The 21,923-nt window shown below is 44.6% G+C and overlaps 1 protein-coding gene across 14 annotated transcripts in view; it reads right to left on the reverse strand.

Annotated features, from left to right (window-relative positions):
* FMNL2 (formin like 2) overlaps nucleotides 1–21,923 on the reverse strand; it is a 798,413-nt gene that overhangs the window by 350,691 nt on the left and 425,799 nt on the right. For all 14 annotated transcript variants that reach the window (XR_011274735.1, XM_069616442.1, XM_069616437.1 and 11 more), the window contains exon 3: nucleotides 15,237–15,317. Coding sequence is in view for 13 of the 14 variants with exons in the window: in XM_069616442.1 (XP_069472543.1) it covers nucleotides 15,237–15,317 (81 nt within the window). In the remaining variant the exon portion in view is untranslated. The remainder of the gene's footprint in view (nucleotides 1–15,236; nucleotides 15,318–21,923) is intronic.

Here is a 21,923-nt window from a genome sequence, read left to right on the forward strand (position 1 = left end):
GACCGGCAGACATGTGTCAGCGCCTGCACGCCTAGATACGTGGGTGGGGGGGGGGGGCGCAGGCGGGACCCTGTAGGCTGCTTTCTGGAGATGGAGGTGGGGGAAGGTTGGAACATTTCCTAGTTTCTTCAGCTTCTAGCTGGGGTGCACTCGGTGTCCATGGCTCGGACTCGACCCCCTGCCCTTTCTGATTCTATCTCTGCAACCTCACAGGGGCCCTGCCTGGAAGGGCTCACCTCTCTTGCCTTCGTTACCCAACGCAGGTGCCCAGGACTCTGAACAGTCCTTGGCTTAAACATTGCAAGTGCTGAACAGGCCTCTGAGAACGCTCTGTGTCCACCCACGGAATCTTTGCACCGCGCTCAGTGCAGAATTTAAATAGAGCATTTTCCATCGAGGTTAGTGCAAATTAGAGAGGTTTTATTTATTTATTTATTTATTTATTTGTTTGTTCATGATTCAAAATTGAACCTTTACAAAATATATTTTGACAACATGTATAACACAATTGAAAAAAAAATAGAGCATTTTCCATCGAGGTTAGTGCAAATTAGAGAGTTACGACCACCATTTAAATGCACATGTGCATAGGTCATTTTAATACAACCTGTCCCTAAAACTAAGTGTGAGGGTCGCAGTGCAAAGGCACCTTGGTGGGTGTCGGATTGGTGCTGCCGTGGTGCCAGATTGGTGCTGCTTTGGTGCCGGGTTGTGGTTTCCGTGCAAAATCAAGTCAAACGTGTTCTCAGCTGCTGAACCAATGGCGTAAAAAAACAATCTGAGGACATGGCCACTCAGGGGCCAAAGTCTTCATTTGACTTTAGAAGTGAACAATACTTCGGGCCAAACACTAGATGGCAGACTATGAATAGCATGTGAATCTAAAGAGATTCCTCAGAAGCCCCAGAAATATATATATATAAATGAGATATTAGACCTTCTTCTATATTTACCAATCATGAGGCAGATCAAAGAAAGGAAAGCAGCACTTACAGACCTCAGATGTGCAAATGAACCACGAGTAAAAAGCAACTGGTTCGCCAAAGGTAACGAAAGTGCAAATTACACACATTTCCCTGAACCTTTGACAATCAGCTCTTTAGGATCCAAAGGCCAATTCGCCAAGATTCAGTGAAATGCAAACAATGTGTAGGTAGTTCTTTTCCCATTTGCGAATCAGATGCATTTTTACCAAATCTTAAATGGTTGTAAGTGCTGGTTTCATATTTTAAATTGGCCCATGAGTGCTTATCTACTGAATACACTGAATCCTAATGCTAGGAGTTGACTGGTCTTTTTGATCCTTTAAGAGTCAAACCTCTCCAACAGAAAACAGCTGGCCCCATTTTGACTATTTCTGAAATCCATTTCATGGTTAAGACACCCGGTTTTATGGCATCTGTGTTTGCACCATTTCCGTCTGCATTAATCCATATTTATTATTTTTTTGGTGGTTTTTTCTGTATTTATCCACACTTATTTTTTACAATGTCATAAGATGAGGCCCATAGCCAGTATGTTTCCGCATTCATTTACATGGACACGCATTAGCATTTGGATACCTGTAAGGGTAGGCCCCCAGAGCTGTGCTCTTGAACAACACGTGAAGGGCTGTCTATCTGCATCCATTTAAACAACTTCAAAAGGAACTACATTTCTTTTTGAACCTGTCGGTTTTGTTACTTTGCACAGCCACTGACCTGCAATCCATGTTTTATAACTTAAAGACCCAAGAGACGTGCATTTCCGTTTTTATCTATTTTTTCTAATAAATACTCAAAGGGAAAACAGTGATTTCCATCTGTATGTATGTGTAAAAATCATTACAAACAGAAAACAAGGAGCCGTATTCATAACTGTGTCCCACAATGTCCCTTTCAGGGTACGAGCCAAACCTCTGAGCAGGGGCATTGGGAGAAAACGAGACATTAAGGATAACATTCCTAATTGCTCTCCTACCTATGCTCCTCATAATGTCTCTCCACAATAGCCATTCTGGCTGTGCCCAGGGGCCCAAGCTACAAGCCAAGGAGGGGTCCCGATGCAGCTGTCACACATTGGAGGCTGCCTGTTGGACGTATGGTAGTAGTTCGGCCTAGACTGCTCAGTCTGGAGTACGGTAGGAATGAGTTGCATGAAGCTGATCACTTTCTTCCGGAATGCTACAAACAAGCGAGTGACAAAGCCAATAGTTTGGGCGTTTGTGAAGGCATGGTATACTACCTGCCCAGATGATGTCAAAAGATGGAAATGTTGTTGAACCTGGGCGTAAGATGTCAGAGCAAATGACTATCTTGCACTTATACACGGCCCAAGCGGTTGGGTTTGCCAATGCTTGTGTTTAGCAGGGCTTTAGTGCAGGAAACAGATGTGAGGACACACATGTTCCCTATAAATAGTTGAAGGCACACTAGGTTAAGACATTTCTATAACACTGGGAGCTAATATTCAGCTCAAATCATGCGATTAACCTTTAGAAGACTGTGTAGGAATAACACTGGGAGGTACTATACAGCACAAAGAATGATGACGCTGTGTAGGAGAACTAGTTTAAAGAGATCCCAAGAGGCTGTGTTTTTGATGGAGCGAGGCAAGTAGTAGATGGAAATTGGTATGGCTATGGGCGGTCACTGGATGAGTTTATAACCAAACACCACCCACAATCTGCATGTAGCCTCATCACATCACATTTCCCACCTATCTATACTCCACTGCAATAGTTTTGGCTTATGGGTGGCGCTAAAGCACCAACTAAACGCCTAAACTGAGTGATGCCATGCTGCTTTACACATTCCCAGAAAAGTGCGAGCTCCGGGACTTCAATCACATGTTTTGGTCTCTCACTGCAATATGCTATCAAATGAATCATTCACAGTAGTGTCCTTGTTATTATGTGCCTTGTCTCACCCAAAGCAATGCCCCTATTGACACTTAGGGCCTTTTCTGCAATGTACTTATGCTCAGTGGTCGAAGTGGGCGGGAGCGGCACTCCTCTACTTCTCCTAATTAAGTTTTACCATTCCTATACTTTTATTTTAAAAACATACTGTTCCGGAATGGTTTCGTTTTAAAATAACAGTGTAGGAAGAAGTTGAAACTTGCACTTTCACTGCACTGCACAGGACGTTCCCTTAAGCAGCAGGCACGTGTGTTTTGGGTTTTTTATTGTGCATGTGGCTGTGGGGTCTGTGGGTGGCTGTGCAGGCCAGTAGGGAACATAGTTCCACTACTTCTTTTCGTACACTTCGACCACAGCTTATGCTGATTGCTGAATTACTTGTTTAAATCTTAAATTCTTATGCATCTGTTGCAAACCTTTCACCATGCTCTATCTCTTCCTGTGTTACGTACACAATCATCCCCTTTGGATCCCTATTCTGCGTGCCGGCCTAAGTCTCCTATTACTGTACATTTCCACCACATTGCTCCGAAAGGTCTGTCCTAGTATTCTTCCTTTGCTTTAGACCTTGCGTACCATCTCTACTTATTTAGAGTGCTCAAATGTTTTTGGAAATCAATACTTCACATTTCTGACCATTTCACTAATATTTTTTTTTGCTTTTAAAAGTACAGGTAGTAGATAGTACATTAAATAAAAGAACTGGCAGAACATAGACTCAAACAGCAATCTCAATGGGTACCACAAAGCAGTAGAATCTTGTCTTACAACAAATAGTTACATATAATTAGTACCCAGCAAAGGGGGGTGTGGCGCCCTCTCAGCCAATGGGGAGTCTTAGAAAGCAGGCGTTACCAGACGGTAATTCCGCCGCCTTGCGCCTCCTCAGTGCTGGCGGCCGCCATCTCCCCTCTTTGGGGAATGAGGTAAGTCCCCCTCGTTCACCCCCACTTACCTTCTTTTCTGTCCATTTCGGGAGCAGATGTGCTGGGAACACTTCTGTCCCCAGCGCATCTGCTCTGGATCTGCGACAGGCCATCATGGAAAGGAAGAAGGCACTACAGGTAGTCCCTTCTCTCATTTCCTTCGTGGATATTTTTTTTGTTTACTTTTTTCCCTATTTTTTTAATGGCCACCATGGAAAGGGAGAAGGGACTACATGTAGTCCCTTCTCCCTTTCCATGGCCACAATTTTGTTGCCTTACTTTTTTCAATTATTTTCAATGGCCGCAATAGAAAAGGAAAACGGACTTCGTTTACCCTTCCCCAACAGCCATTTTTTTGACATTTGTTTTTTCAGTCCCAAAACGCCATTGCGTTTCTTAACAGAAAACAAAATGCTTTTACTACTGCAGCTTTACGGGCCGGGCTACTAATAGCAATAAGCCCCGAGCATGTGGGGCATTACCCCATCAGGTAATGTCCTGGGGCCTACGTGAGCCCTGTACATTGATTAAATATTGCCTGTCAAGCAAAGGCCCAACTTTACATCCACATGCATCCCTGTGCTACTCACAGCATAACACAGCACTGAAAATCCACTGTATGCATCGATGTGACCAGAATTCGATGTGGGCAGGGCATTTGGCTGTCATTTAGGGCACTAAACATACCCTTTCAGAGCAATGGCATGTTTTCGAATGCAAACATTGAACATTTCTAACTCTTGCCTAAAAAAGAGGAGCAGTGTTGTTTTTCAAAACATGAGGGTGTCATGTTGCCATGCCCAACGTAGAGGCAGATCTTTGGATTGGATGCAGAGTGGTGAACCTAAGGCCAATCATATGGCAGGGGAAGTGGGAGGAGATCCTTTAGCGGCATTATGGAGGTCAGTGTGCATTTGCAGGGTTTTTAAATTAAGATTTGATGAGCAGTAGCTAAAGCTAACACCTGGGTGTCAGGCAGCACCTAGTAGGCAGGAGCTATGGCGGGGGAAGCAGGAACGAGTATACAGCGTACTGCAAATTTAACGCACATGAGATGCACACTGTACCTTTTTGCCTATTATGTTTGATCCATTATATTTAAATGTGCCCTAGATGTGTCCTAATTCTTCTTTATGTACATTCTCAAACACTATAGCGTTAAGTACCCATTCCAAGGTCTTGGAATATCCCAAAAGCCAGACTGGATTTCACTCGGGTGGATTGCTAAGCCCAGCCAGCCCTATAGAAAAGGGAGGGTGGTTGGAATGATACGCCATATTTGTGTATGAAACATGACGTGCGTTGCAGCTTGTCTAGATGTGTCAGAGTGGGGTGTTCAATGCTTTGTGGTTCACTATGGAACCGGTTTAAGACCATGGCCGACTTGACAGGGAACGGGCAAGCGCCATTGTGCTGTTAGTCACCCCATCTGCACTCATAACATGTGTTGTTGTTTTTTTAACATATTTTTTTCACAAGGCCAGAGGACGCAGGCAGATCTGTTCCCCGTGGCTCCTCTCACGCTTGCCACCCAAACAATCCTTGCCTTGTGTTTCCCTGCAATCGGCTGTGGTTGCTGGCTCATGGTCAATCTGCAGACTCCTGGGAACATTCTGTGAACTCTCCCGCCAGTCAAGGGCACAGGATCAGCTGTAGTGGTCTTCATTATTAACGCATGTTAGGGTAATACCTTGCTCTGAGGAACAGATTATAGACAGTTTAGACTGGGAACCAAACTATACGTTAGTCTCGTTGGATGTCAAAGCCTTGCATACTTGTATTCGAGACAGCTTAGACTGGGAACCTGACCAGACGTTAGTCTCGTTGGATGTCAAAGCCTTGCATACTTGTATTCGAGAAAGCTTAGACTGGGAACCTGACCAGACGTTAGTCTCGTTGGATGTCAAAGCCTTGCATACTTGTATTCGAGACAGCTTAGACTGGGAACCTGACTATACGTTAGTCTCGTTGGATGTCAAAGCCTTGCATACTTGTATTCGAGACAGCTTAGACTGGGAACCTGACCAGACGTTAGTCTCGTTGGATGTCAAAGCCTTGCATACTTGTATTCGAGAAAGCTTAGACTGGGAACCTGACCAGACGTTAGTCTCGTTGGATGTCAAAGCCTTGCATACTTGTATTCGAGACAGCTTAGACTGGGAACCTGACCAGACGTTAGTCTCGTTGGATGTCAAAGCCTTGCATACTTGTATTCGAGAAAGCTTAGACTGGGAACCTGACTATACGTTAGTCTCGTTGGATGTCAAAGCCTTGCATACTTGTATTCGAGAAAGCTTAGACTGGGAACCTGACTATACGTTAGTCATGTTGGACGACTAAGCCTTGTATAATTGTATCAAGCATGATTTGTCTAACGAGAGTATCAACTTTACTTATCGACATCAGCCTGCCTCCTTTCATACCCATATACAAATGATCAAAGAATTCCTGGAATTCTCCTTGAGCAACAATGTATTCATGTTTAACTGACAATATTTCAGGCAAACGGTTGGTATTGCTATGGGGCTAATCATGCCCCAGCTTTGGCCAACCTTTTCATAAATTAATTGGAAGACACATATGCCCTCACCGAACATGACTTCAGGTCTCAGGTGATTCTAGGGCAACAGTATATTGACGTCATTGTAATATGGAACGTTTCTGATTAAGCACTTTCTCAATTTCTTGATGACCTAAATGCCAATGATCAAGGTAGCTTCTTTACCTCTACCTCTAGCAGATCCCACATTTCATTTTTGGATAGTAGTATCAATATCACGGACAAGGGTCTGCATACGCATACACACACAAATGTGACAGCTGTTAAATCAGTGTTACATGCTAGCAGTTGTCACAGAAAACCTGTAATCACAAATATCATGAAGGGGGAATTTATCAGAGCTCGCCGTAATTGCAGCGATCAGTCTGTATCTACAGGAATGCCATGCACCGAGGGAGAGATTCCTGTACAGGGGATACCAAACCGAAACCTTGGACAACACCGAGATGGATGTTGCTGAAGTAAAGAGAATGGAGCTACTGACACCCAAAATATGTAGTTCAACTGACAAGAATACCAAGCTCTGATTTATTACCAGATCGAATTCGGACAGCCACAAAATATTTGCCATACTTAAGAAGCATTGGCATCTGTTACAAATTGACAAAGATCTCAGCTGGTGGGTGGATGAGGCACCAAGCACCTACCCTTAGGTGTTTCCTATGTTCATCCTTCATGCAAGAGGTACTCCAAGACAAGTCAAGTTGGTTACGATTGGGTAGACCAGTGGGATTTCACAAATGCGGTTCATGCTCCGTTTTATCTTATGTTATGAACACCCACAATATTGAGTTTACTTGCTTGGGTTCCCATCATATTGAACCGTTTATTAATTGTAGAACTAAGTATGTGAATGATTGCATTGTATGTGTACGTAAACTTACTTACATTGGGGGTACCAAGAGAGAACTCAGGACCAGGATCCGTGAACATCTTAGTGCCATCAGAAGCCAAGATTCCAAATACTCACTGGCCACTCATTGGCAAGCAAACCATCAGATGGACAGAAAAGAGGACCTGAGGTTTGTTGGACTTATGACCGTCACATCTGGCAAAAGGGGAGGAGATGGTGAAATTAAATTGAGACACAGACCATGAGTTTGATGTGTTTCTTTACATTGCTTGGTACCTCAATGCTGTTTTCCTAGCAGCCCGTTTACTTAATTTCACAATTCCAGATGATTCTGATTTGAATTGTTCTGTCCCCTTGAGTAGTATTGGTTTTTGATTCTACCTATTCATTAGCACTCGAGGGGGATGCTTACGCCATACTTCAATTGGTTCGTGAACTGGGAATGGCCCTCCGCTATATAGTATTGCTGGTAGCACCTGATTTTGCTGATTACCGGTTTCTACGGTGGCTCCGATTGATTACGCAATTTATTAAACCTACGAGCCCAACACTGACCCCAAAGAACTGTCTCTGGCCTTAGGATCACAGTACCCCAGACTGCCTCACTTGTACTTGACCCTTGGCTCACCAGGCCGCCACCAGTCCAGACCCAGAGGTTAGCCACTTGAAGATGTGCACACGAGGTACAGCAAATTATTTGTCTGTTTTGTCCTCGGTGCTGAGCCAGTATGCAAATGCCAACTACACTGCTGCACTGAATATGGACTCCATGTCTGCCTCCATTAGCCGTCATAACGAAAATATACCCCCTGTACACATTGACTTTGAAGATCATGTTTCTTCTTGCGCCGCTCCAAATTGTGTTACCACAAATATCATTGCTGCCAACCTCACAGGTGGAAATATTGCTTGCCCTGTCCCAAATATCACTGCAGTAAATGCGGATGAGGCCCCTACGCTTAACCACTCAGATGCTAACACTAGCACTTGTCATGTACCAAATTATATGACTGCATTTATGCATGCTGATATAACGCTTAACCATACTGTCACTGACATTGCTTGCCTTGTGCCTAATATCACTGTTACAAATATTGTTGACACCCCTATGCTTAACCACACTGAGGCCAAGGTTATCACTTGGCATTTGCCAAACTTTGTTCCTGCAAATGTGTGGGCTGATATGACGCCTAACCTCACTGATGCCAATTATGCCTGTCCTGTACCTAATATCACTACTGCTAACATGATTGCTGCCCCCATGCTTAACAACACTGATGCCCTGAACTCATAATATTGCTGCCAATGTGCCTGCTTCTCCAGCCTTCAGCAATCCTGTAGCAAATGCTTCTACTAAGGTTCCTGGTAAGTCTCTCATCACCACAATGAATGTGCCCATCATCTGCTGCGCCTTGATGAACATCCGTTCCCTACCAGCACATGCCCTTGACATCCATGACTCCCTCACAACTGAAAACCTCTAAATACTTGCCCTCACGTAAACATGGCTCCATACTTCCTCAGGCCCCGCCCTCTCATTAGCTATACCGGAAGGATTCTCTGTTCTCGGGAAGGACAGACTAAAAACCAAAGGCGGTGGAGTCGCCATCATAGCCAAAGATTTCCTTAGCATCAGGGCATTTGACACCTCGATTAAAAATTGCGACATCATATCTTTGAATCTGAACACCTCCCCTATCAACACCATTACTGTCCGTGTCAGTTACCATCCACCAAGCTCTATTCTAACTTTTGAGGGAGACCTTCTCCACACAATTGGTGATAACATCAAACCCCAGTCAAAATGATCCTCCTTGACGACATGAACCTGGGCCTGAACGACCCTACCGACCTGCAAGCCTAAACCCTTGCTAATTTCCTGGATGTCTTGGGATTCAGCCACTGCATTAGTGCTCCCACGCATGCCAAAGGCCGCTCCCTGGATTGGATCGCAGACATTAACTGCCCGGTCACTATAAAATCCAACTCTCCCTGCCCGTGGTCTGACCATCATATTATTGCCTTAGCTATCCCTCTCTGCCACAAAAAACCAACCCACCACCATACCACTCCCTCCCTCCTTGGATGGCAGCTTCCGTAAACTTACCAAGGAGCAGATCCTACCTTACCTTTCTCCCCTTAAGCAAGAGCACCTCCATTCACTAGACCCAGACACCCTAGCAGACCTCTATGTCACAACACTAATGACTGCAATGAACACCATTGCCCCTTTACTGCCAAAAAAAGTGAAACCAGCGGGATGTATTAATTTATGGTTCACCCCTGACCTCTTTGAACTCCACACCAGCAAGTGACTGGCAGAAACTAGCTGGAGAAACAGAAAACCCAGACGCTCTAAGGCTACCATTCACAAGAGCTTCCAAACTGTACAAACAAGCCATCATCCACACCAAAGCTACCGCCTTCAGTATCAGAATTGCCAATGCCAAATCTGACACTAGAGAACTCTTCACCATCCTCAAGGAATTGGAAGCCCCTATTACCTTATTCTCTGTCCCTTTTAAAGACAAGGCATGGTGTACAAACATACAGAATATCATGATCCTAAAAATCGACTCTCTACACAAAACAATTCTCAGCAAACAACTGACCTTGAAACCTTGCCAACTGGCCATTGCTGACACCGCCTTTCCCACAGCATCTCCCTGTTCCGCTTCAAAAAAGTCACTAAACTTGAAACCCTTCACATCTTGAAGAGCTTAAACCTTCAAGATGTAAAAGTGACATCTGCCAGGCACCGCTCATCAAATAATGTGCGGAAACATTAACTCCCTTCATCACAGCATTCATTAATGCCTCCTTTGAGGCAGGTTCAGTGTCCTCCAGCCTTAAGGAAGCGTGGGTTCTCCCCCTACTGAAATAACCTACTCTTGACCCTGCCCTGCTCAACAACTACTGGCCAATTACCATAGTCCCTTTTCTACTAAAAATTCTGGACAGAGCAGCATATGACTAAATTCAACATCACCTGGAAGTGAACCAGATCCTAGGAATCTGGCAGCCTGGATTCCGCCCAGGCCACAGAGTCAGCTCACCTACATCTCAAAAACCAGATTGACGAGATCATGAAGGGAAACCTGCCTTACTCCTCTTTCTTGATCCATCCGCTGCCTTCGACCTAGTCGAGCATAAAATCCTCTGCCACCATCTGACCACCTCAGCATATTTCTCTCCTGAATCCATGGCCTGGATTGCCTCCTTTTTAGAGGGCATAGCAATACAAGTTTTTGCTGACAATACAAGTGCCCCACCTGTGGCAATCAAATGTGGTGTGCCAAAAGGATCTTGCATCTCACCCGTGCATTACAACATATTTACGAAGCCCCTATTCGACCTCTTGGACTCCCTCGGCATAGTCTGCACTATAGATACCCAAATCCTTATGCATCTCTCTGGAAATTATTCCAATGATGCCGATACCCTCAACACAGCTTATGCAACCATCCAGGCTTGGATGGCAATGCATGGCCTAGTTCTAAATGATGATAAGACTGTGCTCCAACTAGTGGGACCGTCCACGATGCTAAAAAAATTGACCCTGGGTACTCAGTCTTCAACATTGACAGCACTCCGATTACAGTCTCCCCCACAGTGAAAACAATAGGGGTTTACCTTTATCTTACTCTATCCTTGACTCGCCAAGTGAATGCTATCTCCTCCTTAGTAGCATACACTACCAAATTGATAAATGCTGTTAGACCATTCCTATCCACTGATAGCTGCCACTTGGATTGCCCGTGCAGGGGTCGGCGCCAGGCTGCATTATTGCATTGTACTCTACGCTAGTACCTCTGCACGCAACATTCAGAAACTACAGACGATCCAAATCAATTCCTTGCGAGTGGCTCTGAACATTCCTAAAATTGATCACATCTTTGCCGTCTGCAGAGCTGTACATTGGATCCCCATCCAAGAAATGATTAAGTTCAAGACTCTCTCGATCACACACAAACGCATCTCCAGAAACAATGCAATGCCCTACCACATACACTGAGAGCTGAAGAACCCTATTGGGCCTTCTGCAAAGCTCCCAAAACCAGGCCATTTAATTAGCTACATGAGCACCCCCCGCCCCGATCCGCCCTCTTATACCAGATGGCCACATTTAACTGGTACCTGTAACAGCGCCTCAATGCCTCTGGGTTTTGTGTGCTTTATAAATGAAAAATGAATACTCTGTTCTTGGTCATGTGATTAGATTCTAATTTTCTTCGGGTCTATTTCAACTTGATTTGCTCTGGTCCCATGTTATTGACTACATTTTCCCCTTGGTTAAACATCCTGTCAGGATATTGGTAATAAGAATCAGTCGAAATCGGTTCACATCGATTCTTATGTGTTGATTACTAGGCAATTCTACTAGATTGTTTCCCAACAGGAGTCCCCTTGATTTGGTAATACTTTAAAGCAAGTTGAGGTGGGATCAGGCACTACCGAGTCGCAATAATATGCCGATATGGAAATAGGAATTGAATTCAAATATTTGTTTACGTGTTTTTACAGCAGTATTGTAAGTACCCCTGTCTAGGCTACCGGGCATGGTATTCTACCTGGTATTGTCACCCGTTCCAATGGTATGAACACTCCTGAGTAACCACTCTAAAAATTGCAGCCAGTGGCACTTCATTGGCCAACTTCTGCCTTTACATGTTAATACTGCCAAGCAGGGTGAAGTAGGATCAGGCATCGCTGAGTCGCAATATTGTGTATGAAACTAGTATTTGAACTTAAACATTTTCTCACGGTTGTTTAAGTTTTCATGTTTCACACTAGTACTGCAAGCATTCCTGTTCAGAAATTCTAATGGTATGAACACTCTCGAGTCACCACTCCAAAATGGCAGCCAGTGGCACTTCCCTGGGCGGTTTACGCTTTTCACCCACGTCTCGTACATATGTAATCCACTGCTGGGGACGCGAAAGCTGATCTGCATCTCTTTGTTGAAAGGCTGTTCAACAACGCTAGAAACAGCGAACCGTAAGTTATATGTGGTTTTCTGTGATAACAGATGCATGACAATAGCGTCACACCTAATGTATGTTACATAAAGCTTTTTCAATTGTTTTAGAGAAATCGCTGTATAGCAAGTATCAATGTGCTTTCCTGCGCAACAGGTAACGTTTTAAGTGATCGTTTTTCAGAAGCTTTATGGGCAGTGCAAGGTAGGTCTTATGCTTTACTTAATTTAAATCCGTTTTCATGGCTCAAGGAATACTAGTGATCCAAGTCTTGGATTTTGAGGAAATTACCTGGCCATCATTTTTTGGAAAAAGTCACTGTAGCGGATACTTTATCAATGTTCACGTGCCCCAGTGGTCTTTCTAGTGCTATTGAACTCTTATTATGGTCCTCGATTACATTGTGGTTCGTTTGACTTTCCAGTTATTAGTTGCGATCTGGATCGATGAGGTGATTGTTCAATTGCTGTTTTTTTTGTGATTCCATTAGTTTGGGTTCCCCTTGATATGTATGGGTTCCTATGTGCACCCCCAATGTGTGGTAGCATGTTTTTCTTCAACATGGTCATTATTGGCTTCTCCAAATGTCTGCAATCGTTTAAAGCTTGTGTGGCACTGTATCACATTTGCACACATTGGTTTTAGGTACGTTAGCATGTTTTTCATAAACATTATTCTCACTGCCTTTTTCAATTGGATGGCAATTTCTCTGGCCTGTGTGGCACTTTTCTACATTGACATCAGTTGGTGCCTATATCTGGCATACTTCTTATCCTACTGGATGTCACTAATGGGGCCAATATCTATTTGTTTTCCCCTTCTCTTGCTTTTGTAATTGATCCCCAGCCCCTGAATAATCATACTAATGTGTTCTTATATTTGTTGTCATTTCTTTCTTCCATTGTTGTTTTCTGTATGTGTTCATGGGGAAGTTTTTTTCAGTGTTCAATTTGATGTTTTTCAATCATTTTCCTTTCATGTTCTGTTTGTATTCATGACGTGATGTGTCTTATTTTTACAAATGTTTTCATGTTTGATTTATCAACACACCTCAATGGTGCATATAATGTGTGTACAGCCTAGATAAAAACCTAGAGGGTCGAAACACGTGTTGACTGTGTTACCCTCATGACTTATATGTTTTAAAAAAAATATTACTGCGCCAGCGCGGTGACATAGTATTTCTATTCGTAATGTTTGTAAGTCGCCAGCTGGCCTGGGAAGCTAAAACTAGCTGCTGGTGACTGTTGGTTTTAAACACACCAGGCTCTGCTAAGGTAGAGGCAGAAGCTAAATAGCGCCCGGCCCTTTCGTACCCTGATATAGTCCATTATAGGGCGGCAAAGTGCAAGGATAGGACTAAACCTCTCTATGAGGTCAATTATCCTTTGCTGTTACCACTGTTTACATGCACAAAGTTGTCACTTATCACACAAGGGTACCTTGCTGGCTATTCTTATCTGAATGTTTGTTGCTGGTGGAATAAAGGCCTGATGTACAGGAGAAATACCTCTTCTGGGGCAAAGTCACGGAGCAGTCAGAATGTAAGACGTGGAATGCGAGCCATGTCATTAGGGCTGAATTACAAGTTTGGCAGTGTTTTGGTGGTACATCTACCAGAATACCACCAAACAGATTTACTGTTACTGTCACTTGGTCCGGCAGAATTACCACTGGATTACAAGTGGCGGTAGGAGGTTTAGGTCCCCATTTATGGAGTCCGTAGGACTCCTTTAGAATTTTGCCAGAATTACTGCCGGCAGTAATTCTGCCGATTTTGCAGAGTTTTGGCAGTAAAATGGGGGGTTTACTTCCAGCTTTTTGTTGGAGGTTTTCCTTCCACCTTACATCTAAACTCGTAGTTCGGCGGTGTGTTAATGCAGCTGCATTACTGCTGATTTTTCCCACACCACTGAACTCGTAATGAGGGCGTAAAACCCTCCTCTTCATTTCACAACACGGAGTCCAGGGTATGAAATAAATACCCACACGCAAGAGTACTCATTTTTGGGCTAATAGTGCTAATAGAATACAAGTAATAAGTGCCTTTGATAGCACAGATTAAAAGCTACTGTAATTATCATACACCAGGTGTCTGCAAACACAGCTCCCATGAGCTCTAGCCAGTGAGTGTACTCAATGGTGGGGGACCATGGGAGTCGTAGTTCACAACACCAGGACAACCGCATGTTGTTGACTCTTGCCATATACTTATCAAGTCCTATATATTTCTAGTATAGCTGAGCTACAGACTAAGGCGCACATGCCTGAAACTGACCTCTAAGCAAGGTATTACCCTAACATGCCTTAATAATGAAGACCACTACAGCTGATCCTGTGTCCTTGACTGGCGGGAGAGTTCGCAGAATGTTCCCAGGAGTCTGCAGATTGACCATGAGGCAGCAACCACAGCCGATTACAAGGCAAGGACTGTTCGGGTGGCAGGCATGAGAGGAGCCATGGGGAATAAGAACAGCCTGCGTCCTCTGGCCTTGTGAAAAAAATGTGTAAAAAACACCAACACAGGATATGAGTACAGATGGGGTGACTAGCAGCACAATGGCGCTGCTCCCTCCCCTGTCAATGTCGGCCATGGTCTTAAGCCTGCTCCACAGAGAACCACGCAGCTTAGAACACCCCACTCTGACACGTCTAGACAAGCTGCAACACACCTCATGTGTCATACCCAAATATGGTGTAACATTCCAACCACCCTCCCTTTTCTATAGGGCTGGCTGGGCTTAGCGATACACCAGAGTGAAATCTAGTCTGGCTTTTGGGATATTCACTGTGAATTTGTATGTTGACAATTTGTCATAAAACGTATTGCAGTAGCGGTTATTTGCATATTTTCAGCCGATTCTAAAAACCAAGTCTGGATCTATCATTTGGTAGGTCGATGAGCCCAGCTCTGATTTTCTATTGGCAACTCGTAGAGGTTATTCTGAACTGCAAAGAGGAAGGAAGGCTTTGCACACTGAAGCAATAACATTACCGGGAAAAGCATAGAACCTCATACCTTCCTGGTTACTGCCGGATCAAGATACCCCTTGAGTTTCTGGATATACGTGTGTGGCGGATTCTTCACCTGGAATCGCTCCTACAAGAGAACAAAAGCCATTTTAACATTAAGGTAATTACTGCACATGCATGCATATTTACATGTATCGGCCGTTTATGATTGTAGCGCATCAACAAGAGGGCAGAAACGAAAGCGCAACCGCGCACTCCCCATCAGGGCCAGCTGAAGCTGAGTATGTGGTCGTGAGGGCCCATTTCAAAAAGATTTCTGGGGTAACGCCTTACCTACAAGTTGGGAAAATAAGTCTGAGGGATTGGTGGGCTGCAAAGAATATAATGGAGACTTAAAGAAATGCAGGGAAGGGGTTAATAGCTGGAAATGATCATGGGACAGGCAGCCATTGTGGAGCCGAAACACTAAGGGCCTGATTCACAGAAGCGTTTCATAATGGCGCAATCCCATAGGAAAACGTTCTGTGAATCAGGCCCTAAATGTCCACTTAAAAGTTGTTGAGCTCTTTGTCAGCAAGATGCTAATGAACGCGAAACCGGAGTAAAAAAGGCAATAAGAACGCTGCTGGATACTGCAGGAGGCTTGAAGGAGGTGGCAGCCTGAAAGCAGCGTGTAATTTGCATGCTAAAAAAGCACACATTTAATGTACTGAATTAAAGAATAATTTTGTTTTTTGATAAGCCTGTTAACATGGGGGCAGCTGATCAGGCCCCACGGGCCATTTCAACTGAAAAAGTTGAAACACGCTGACACAGTCCTTGTTCTCCATGCAGGGACGCAACGCCATTGAGCTAATGCCAACAAGACTGAGATCCTCCTCATTGGTACACCTTCACCATCCCTCGCCCTCACTCTCTGGCCTGCCTCCATTGGCCCTCACCTTACCCCTACCTACGAGGCTAAGAAACTCAGGGTCATCTTTGATTCCACACTTTCCTTCTCTGCACACATCTGTGACGTCTCTAAAAAGTCGAACTTCTTACTGCATATCCTTAAAGGTACTCTGCCTTTCCTCTCCTTCCCTCAGAAGCTCACTGTCTCACAAGCTCTGGTTCTCTCTAGGTTGGACTACTGTAACAGCCTCTTTCTAAATCTACCTGTCTTCACTCTCTGCCCTTTACAACTAATCCAGAACAGCACTGCAAGCCTTGTCCTTGGCCTCAAGCCCTGGGATCGTATCTCTCCAGCTCTTAAATCCCTTCATTGGCTCCCAGTGGATGTAAGGATTACTTTTTAAATCCTCTGCATTGTCCACAGGGCTTTCTGGGGCCTAGGTCCAAAATACCTTCAACTATCTCTCTGTAAATACCTCTCATCTCAAGCCCTTAGCTCCTCTACCTCAAACTCCCTCAAAATCAGTTGCTTTTCAAAGAAACAAGCTGGGGGTAGATCTCTGTCCTCGGCTGGGCCCTCCCTTTGGAACAGCCTGCCTGCCATCTTGAAACTTGGGGAGAACCATCTCTGGTTCCGGAAGCAGCTCAAGACCTTCCTCTTTGCTTCTGCCTTTGCCTCTCTTCTCTCCTGCTGATCTGCCCTGATCTCTCGGTACCTGGCCACCCTCTGTCCTTCGGGCCCACGTATCTGCTCACCCTGCCACCCTCCTACACTGCCTTCGGGCCACCCCTGCATATAGACCCCCACCCACTTTTCTTCTGTACTTATCAGATACACCCTATCTGACTAACCTAGCACTTTGACACTTGCTGGCTGCACTAACACTGTTTATCGCCTTTATTTATTGTACTTATTATTATTTATTCTGTTCTGTCCTATGTTCCGCACTTTCCATCCCACCCCTCCTTGCACTTTCCACTTTCCTCTTTCCCATGCACTTGCCTTCTTTAAATGTCACTGGGCCTAGTAAGATCGTTGTTTTTTTTATTTCTCCTTTGTTCCCCTCCCTTTGCCTGGTCACGCTCTGAAACACTTGTGTATGAGCACGATATGAATAAAATATCATTTCATATCATAATCGGGCTTCAGCCCCCCGAAAGTTGAGCTGAGGGGCGGGGCTATATCCCGATTTGCTCAATGGCGTTGCACGCCATACTTTTCTGTTAGTCAGAAAGGGGACAGGAGCCCTTCATGAAACAGGAGACTTAAAAGTTTTACTGTGTTTGTACAGAAAAATGTATTTGCACAAACACAGCAAAACCTTAATGCTGCTAGTTTCAAGAAAGGCTTCCCTCACCTCTATGCCTAACAAAAATCAAATGGACACATCAGCCCCCTCCCCACGGATGTGTGCAAACATTATACGTTCTTTCACATCTGAGGGTAAGGGGCTGATGTGCACACTTTCTTTTTGTTAGGGAGAGATGTGAGGAAAGTCTTTTCTGAAACTAGCAGTGCATATTAGCTCATTGTGTATGTATGTGTGCAAGGAGTGTGTATGTAATGTGTGTGTGAGTGTGAGTGAATGAGTGTATGATGTATGGGGGCTGGGTGTGCATGTAAATGAGCGACTGTATGGTAAATGGGATGTGTAAATGAGTGAGTGAATGTGTAATTGTGTGTGCGCTTATGTGTAATGCTGGGCTGCTACCATTTGACATTCGTCAAGCAGGTAAGAAACCACAACAAAACCGGCTCCCCATGGATCACTGCCCGCAATACATACACAAATCAATCCTTACACAAGGAACACCCATGGAATACTACAAAAAACATTTCAACCAATCACTTTCAACAGGGAAAGTACCGCAATCATTCAAATTGGCATACATCAAACCGCTCCTCAAGGACACAGCAGGCAATGTGGAAGACCTTGACAACTACAGACCCATCTGAAACATCCCCTATCCAGAGAAACTATTCGAAACCTACGTATATAGAACGATACAAGATTACATAGAAGAACACCTTCTGCTGGACCAGGCATATGTAGACTTCAGACCGATGAGAGGAACAGAAACGGCGCTGCTCTCAATCTGGGACCGTCTAAAGGCTAACGCAGACACAAGCGCAGCTCTAATACTTCTGGATCCCATAGCAGCATTTGACACAGTCAACCATGACATCCTCGTCAGCAGATTGGAAGAAATAGGAATCACCAACTTAGCTTTACTCTGGATTAAATCTTTCCTAACAGAAAGAACAGAAGCCGTCTGGATCAAACCATTCAAATCCACCCCAAGGGAATCCACCTGTGGAGTACCACAAGGATCCTTCCCATCTCCACTGCTCTTCAACATATACCTGGCTCCACTCATCAAGCTCATTAAAAGACATGGCCTCACATTCTACAACTACGCTGATGACACACAGATCATCTACAAAGTACAAAACACACACGAAGAAAACACAAACCTGCAAGAATGTCTACAAGAACTCTACGGCTGGATGAACACAAACAACCTCAAACTCAAACCTGGCAAAACAGAAATAGTGGTTATATCGAAAAACAGGAAAAACAGCCACTACACCAGATGGCCAACAGAACTAGGAACAGCACCAACACCATCAACAACAGTAAAAAAAAACTTGGAATCCAAATGGACAATGAACTAACACTTGAGCCACAAGTAAATGCTATAATTAAGAAATGCTTCTTCCTCCTGCACACAGTAAAAAGGATCCTACCATTCCTCTCCTTCACCCACAAAACACCATCATCATGTCCAGAGTAGACTATGCCAACAGTCTATACCTAGGAATGCCGGAACGCCAATAAAGAAGCTGCAGCGTATCCAAAATGCAGCGGCCAGACTCCTGCTCAAATGACCACAAATAGAACACATTAGCCAAGCACTGAAAATACTACACTAAATACCGATAAAACAGCAAATAGGGTTCAAAACAATGTGCATAACGCACAGAGCAATCCACAGCCGAGGAGCAGAGTTCCTAAAGAAGAACATAACCATCTACCATCCAGCAAGACCACTCAGATTAACCTACGAGATTCACCTACAACCAAAACTATACAATAAAAGAAAATTCCGAGCAGCATCTTTCTCACACCTGGCTCCAAAAACATAGAATTGCCTACCAAAAAGCATATGCAATACAAGGGATCATCTGGAATTCAGAAAACGACTACAAACTTGACTCTTCACCCCAGAATCAGAAGGGAACGAGTAGGAACCATACATTCTGGCAGAAACAGGAAGCCCAGGGAGGGACCCAGAATCCATTGATTGCGTAGGGAAGACGTTTTCGACCTCTCATGCACACACACCGCCAAGTTTACAGAAGAATGCCACAATAGGCCAGGGACCCCCACTAGACGTCAAGGGAGGGACCCATAACCTTCCTAACCGAACCATCTGTAACCCTAGGATGGGGAGGGGGAACACACAGCCACCACCCATGTCTACATACCGCTAGATTGCTACAGAGGACAAGTACCACACCGCAACGTGCCTGCCGACTAAGATGCCAAACAAAATCAAAGTACACAGGGCGGTCATAGATATCAACCACAGAAACCAAAGCAAAGAGGTAGGGTAAAAACCCTGCTAACCCAATACTAAAACCTCATCTTTCCGCAAACACTTCTACAGAAACTCTGAAGACCACATCTCTGCACAGCAATCTGCACATACTTCACCACACTGCAACAACATACAAACACATAACCCTGCACAACAACTCATGGTAATCGCTCAAACACGGAAATCGCACCTAAGCACAGTGAACGGTGCAAAACCGAACTGAAGCTGCCAACAGAACATCATATCTCACTTTCCTATTCCCACTGCATCCTTCTAACCACTCCCACACCCTCCCTGTTTCACACTGTCCTTTTCAAATCCGGCAGAGCAACAGGGGACCACTCCGGTGGTGACAGTGCGTGGTACAAATAACCTTCAAAATTAACATGAACATTTGATACTTGGGCCCCATGCCAGACAACCCTTGGGGTAGAATAGAGGGGGGTGGAGCCTCCAAGTTTGCCATGCCCATTTTCTAAAGTAGGCCCTCCCATCACCAGTTAGCCCCCCTCCCACGAAATGTAGGTTTTGTTGGGCCCCTGTCTCCATGACGTCATCAATGGGTAATGGACAATGGACTGAACTGTATAGAATGTTAAAAGGACAGTCATCTGATTTCGATCCGATGGGATGCTATGTTTACCACTCACTATTGACGGAAGCACATCTTGGTGCTTAATACATGGGAATGGTAGTAGGCAGAACACAGAGGCTTTGAGACAAGCCGAGTCACAAACGATACAATTGCACACTTTAACATGCCAGTCCTTTGCCTGGTATGCTGCAGCATGGAATACAAGATCTCGGCAAGGGTTTTTCGTGCCCCACTGAAAAAAACACATGTTACGGGACTTGCCTTGACCTCATTCTTGGCACCTTTCATCATAATTAAAATAAAAGGCATAAGTGTACTTGCCAAATCATCAGTCAAAGCTTATAAAAGTGAGTAAATATTTTCCACTGAGGTTAGGTTCGGTACCACAATATACATGGCATTATTTTGTACTTGTGGAAATTGTACCAAGCCAGCACAAACACAAAATGTAATGGGCTTTGCAACTTAACTGTGCGCTGTTAATTTCGAAAAGGCAAACACTGAACCCTTTATTTAAACTAATCACACATAAAACGTGCACTTTTTGCAGTGCTTATGAAGGTATCAATGTATTATTTGGCTCACACGAGTTGGGGAAACATTCCAACGCAACCCTTTCTGTCCACCCACTGAACTAGAGCTCCCTATAGTATGTATGCAATTCCGCACATGTCCTGTAGTCTGTACAATTATGCGCTACTATCATCGGACTAGCTGCTTCTTTGAGCGTGCCCACAGAGGTTACAGAGAGAGAGGTATACAGTCCTGGAAAGTCCTGGAAGGAGAGCTCTCTCTAAAACAACTTGCCTGCCACCCACTCGCCGCTGCTGCCGCCCACCCATCCTTCCCTGTGATAGTAGATTTCCAGAGGTCGGAAAAACAGACCTGGCCTCCTTAGAACCCTGAACCCTACCATCAGATAGAGAGGCCACAGTGAGGATGTCCTACCATAGATCCCCAAAACACGTTGCTCTGTGATGCTGCTTCCTCAAACATGAAAAGCCCAGGTCACTCACTGCAGTGATTGCAGTACTCCTAGCAGCATGGTACCCTTTCCGCTACACCACCGGGATGCCATCCCCTGCAAGGCAATGTGACCGGAGCATGCTGCGCATGACGGGGTGCACGAGTAACTCCCTCCTCTGCACTGGACTTCACTCGTGCACTCTGTCAGCCTCAACCACCAGTCTTACATCTGCTCCACAAACATTGGGTGGTTTAAGAGGGATAGATGGAGGGCTATATGGAGTAAATGGAACTATGGACTTGACACTTACTCCTGTGCCCGGTCGCGTGTCCTCCAGATTGAAAAGCATCTGTATGTGGCCACATCCACTGAATTTCAAGGGTTTTGTTGCGTTAAATTTGATCACCTTCACTGTCCCTTAACTAAAGTTTTTTTCAATGAATTTCAAGGGTTTTGTTATACGATAGTTTCTTCAAGGGCCACTAGCCATGGCCTTTAGCGAAGAGGTCCAGAGCCCTCTCCAACAAGAAGAAGCACCCCTTAGAGTACAGAGGGTGAGTGCGTTACCTGTGGGGTGCCCTCTCCCATTCCATATAGGAAACTCTAAAGCAAGCCAATAACCCAATGCAGGCACTGATGTCCTATTTGTATTCTCAGTTTTTGGTGGAGGTTTT

This window comes from Ambystoma mexicanum, chromosome 9 (assembly GCF_040938575.1).
Source record: "Ambystoma mexicanum isolate Mex_15411 chromosome 9, UKY_AmexF1_1, whole genome shotgun sequence".
Taxonomy (NCBI): Eukaryota; Metazoa; Chordata; class Amphibia; order Caudata; family Ambystomatidae; genus Ambystoma; species Ambystoma mexicanum.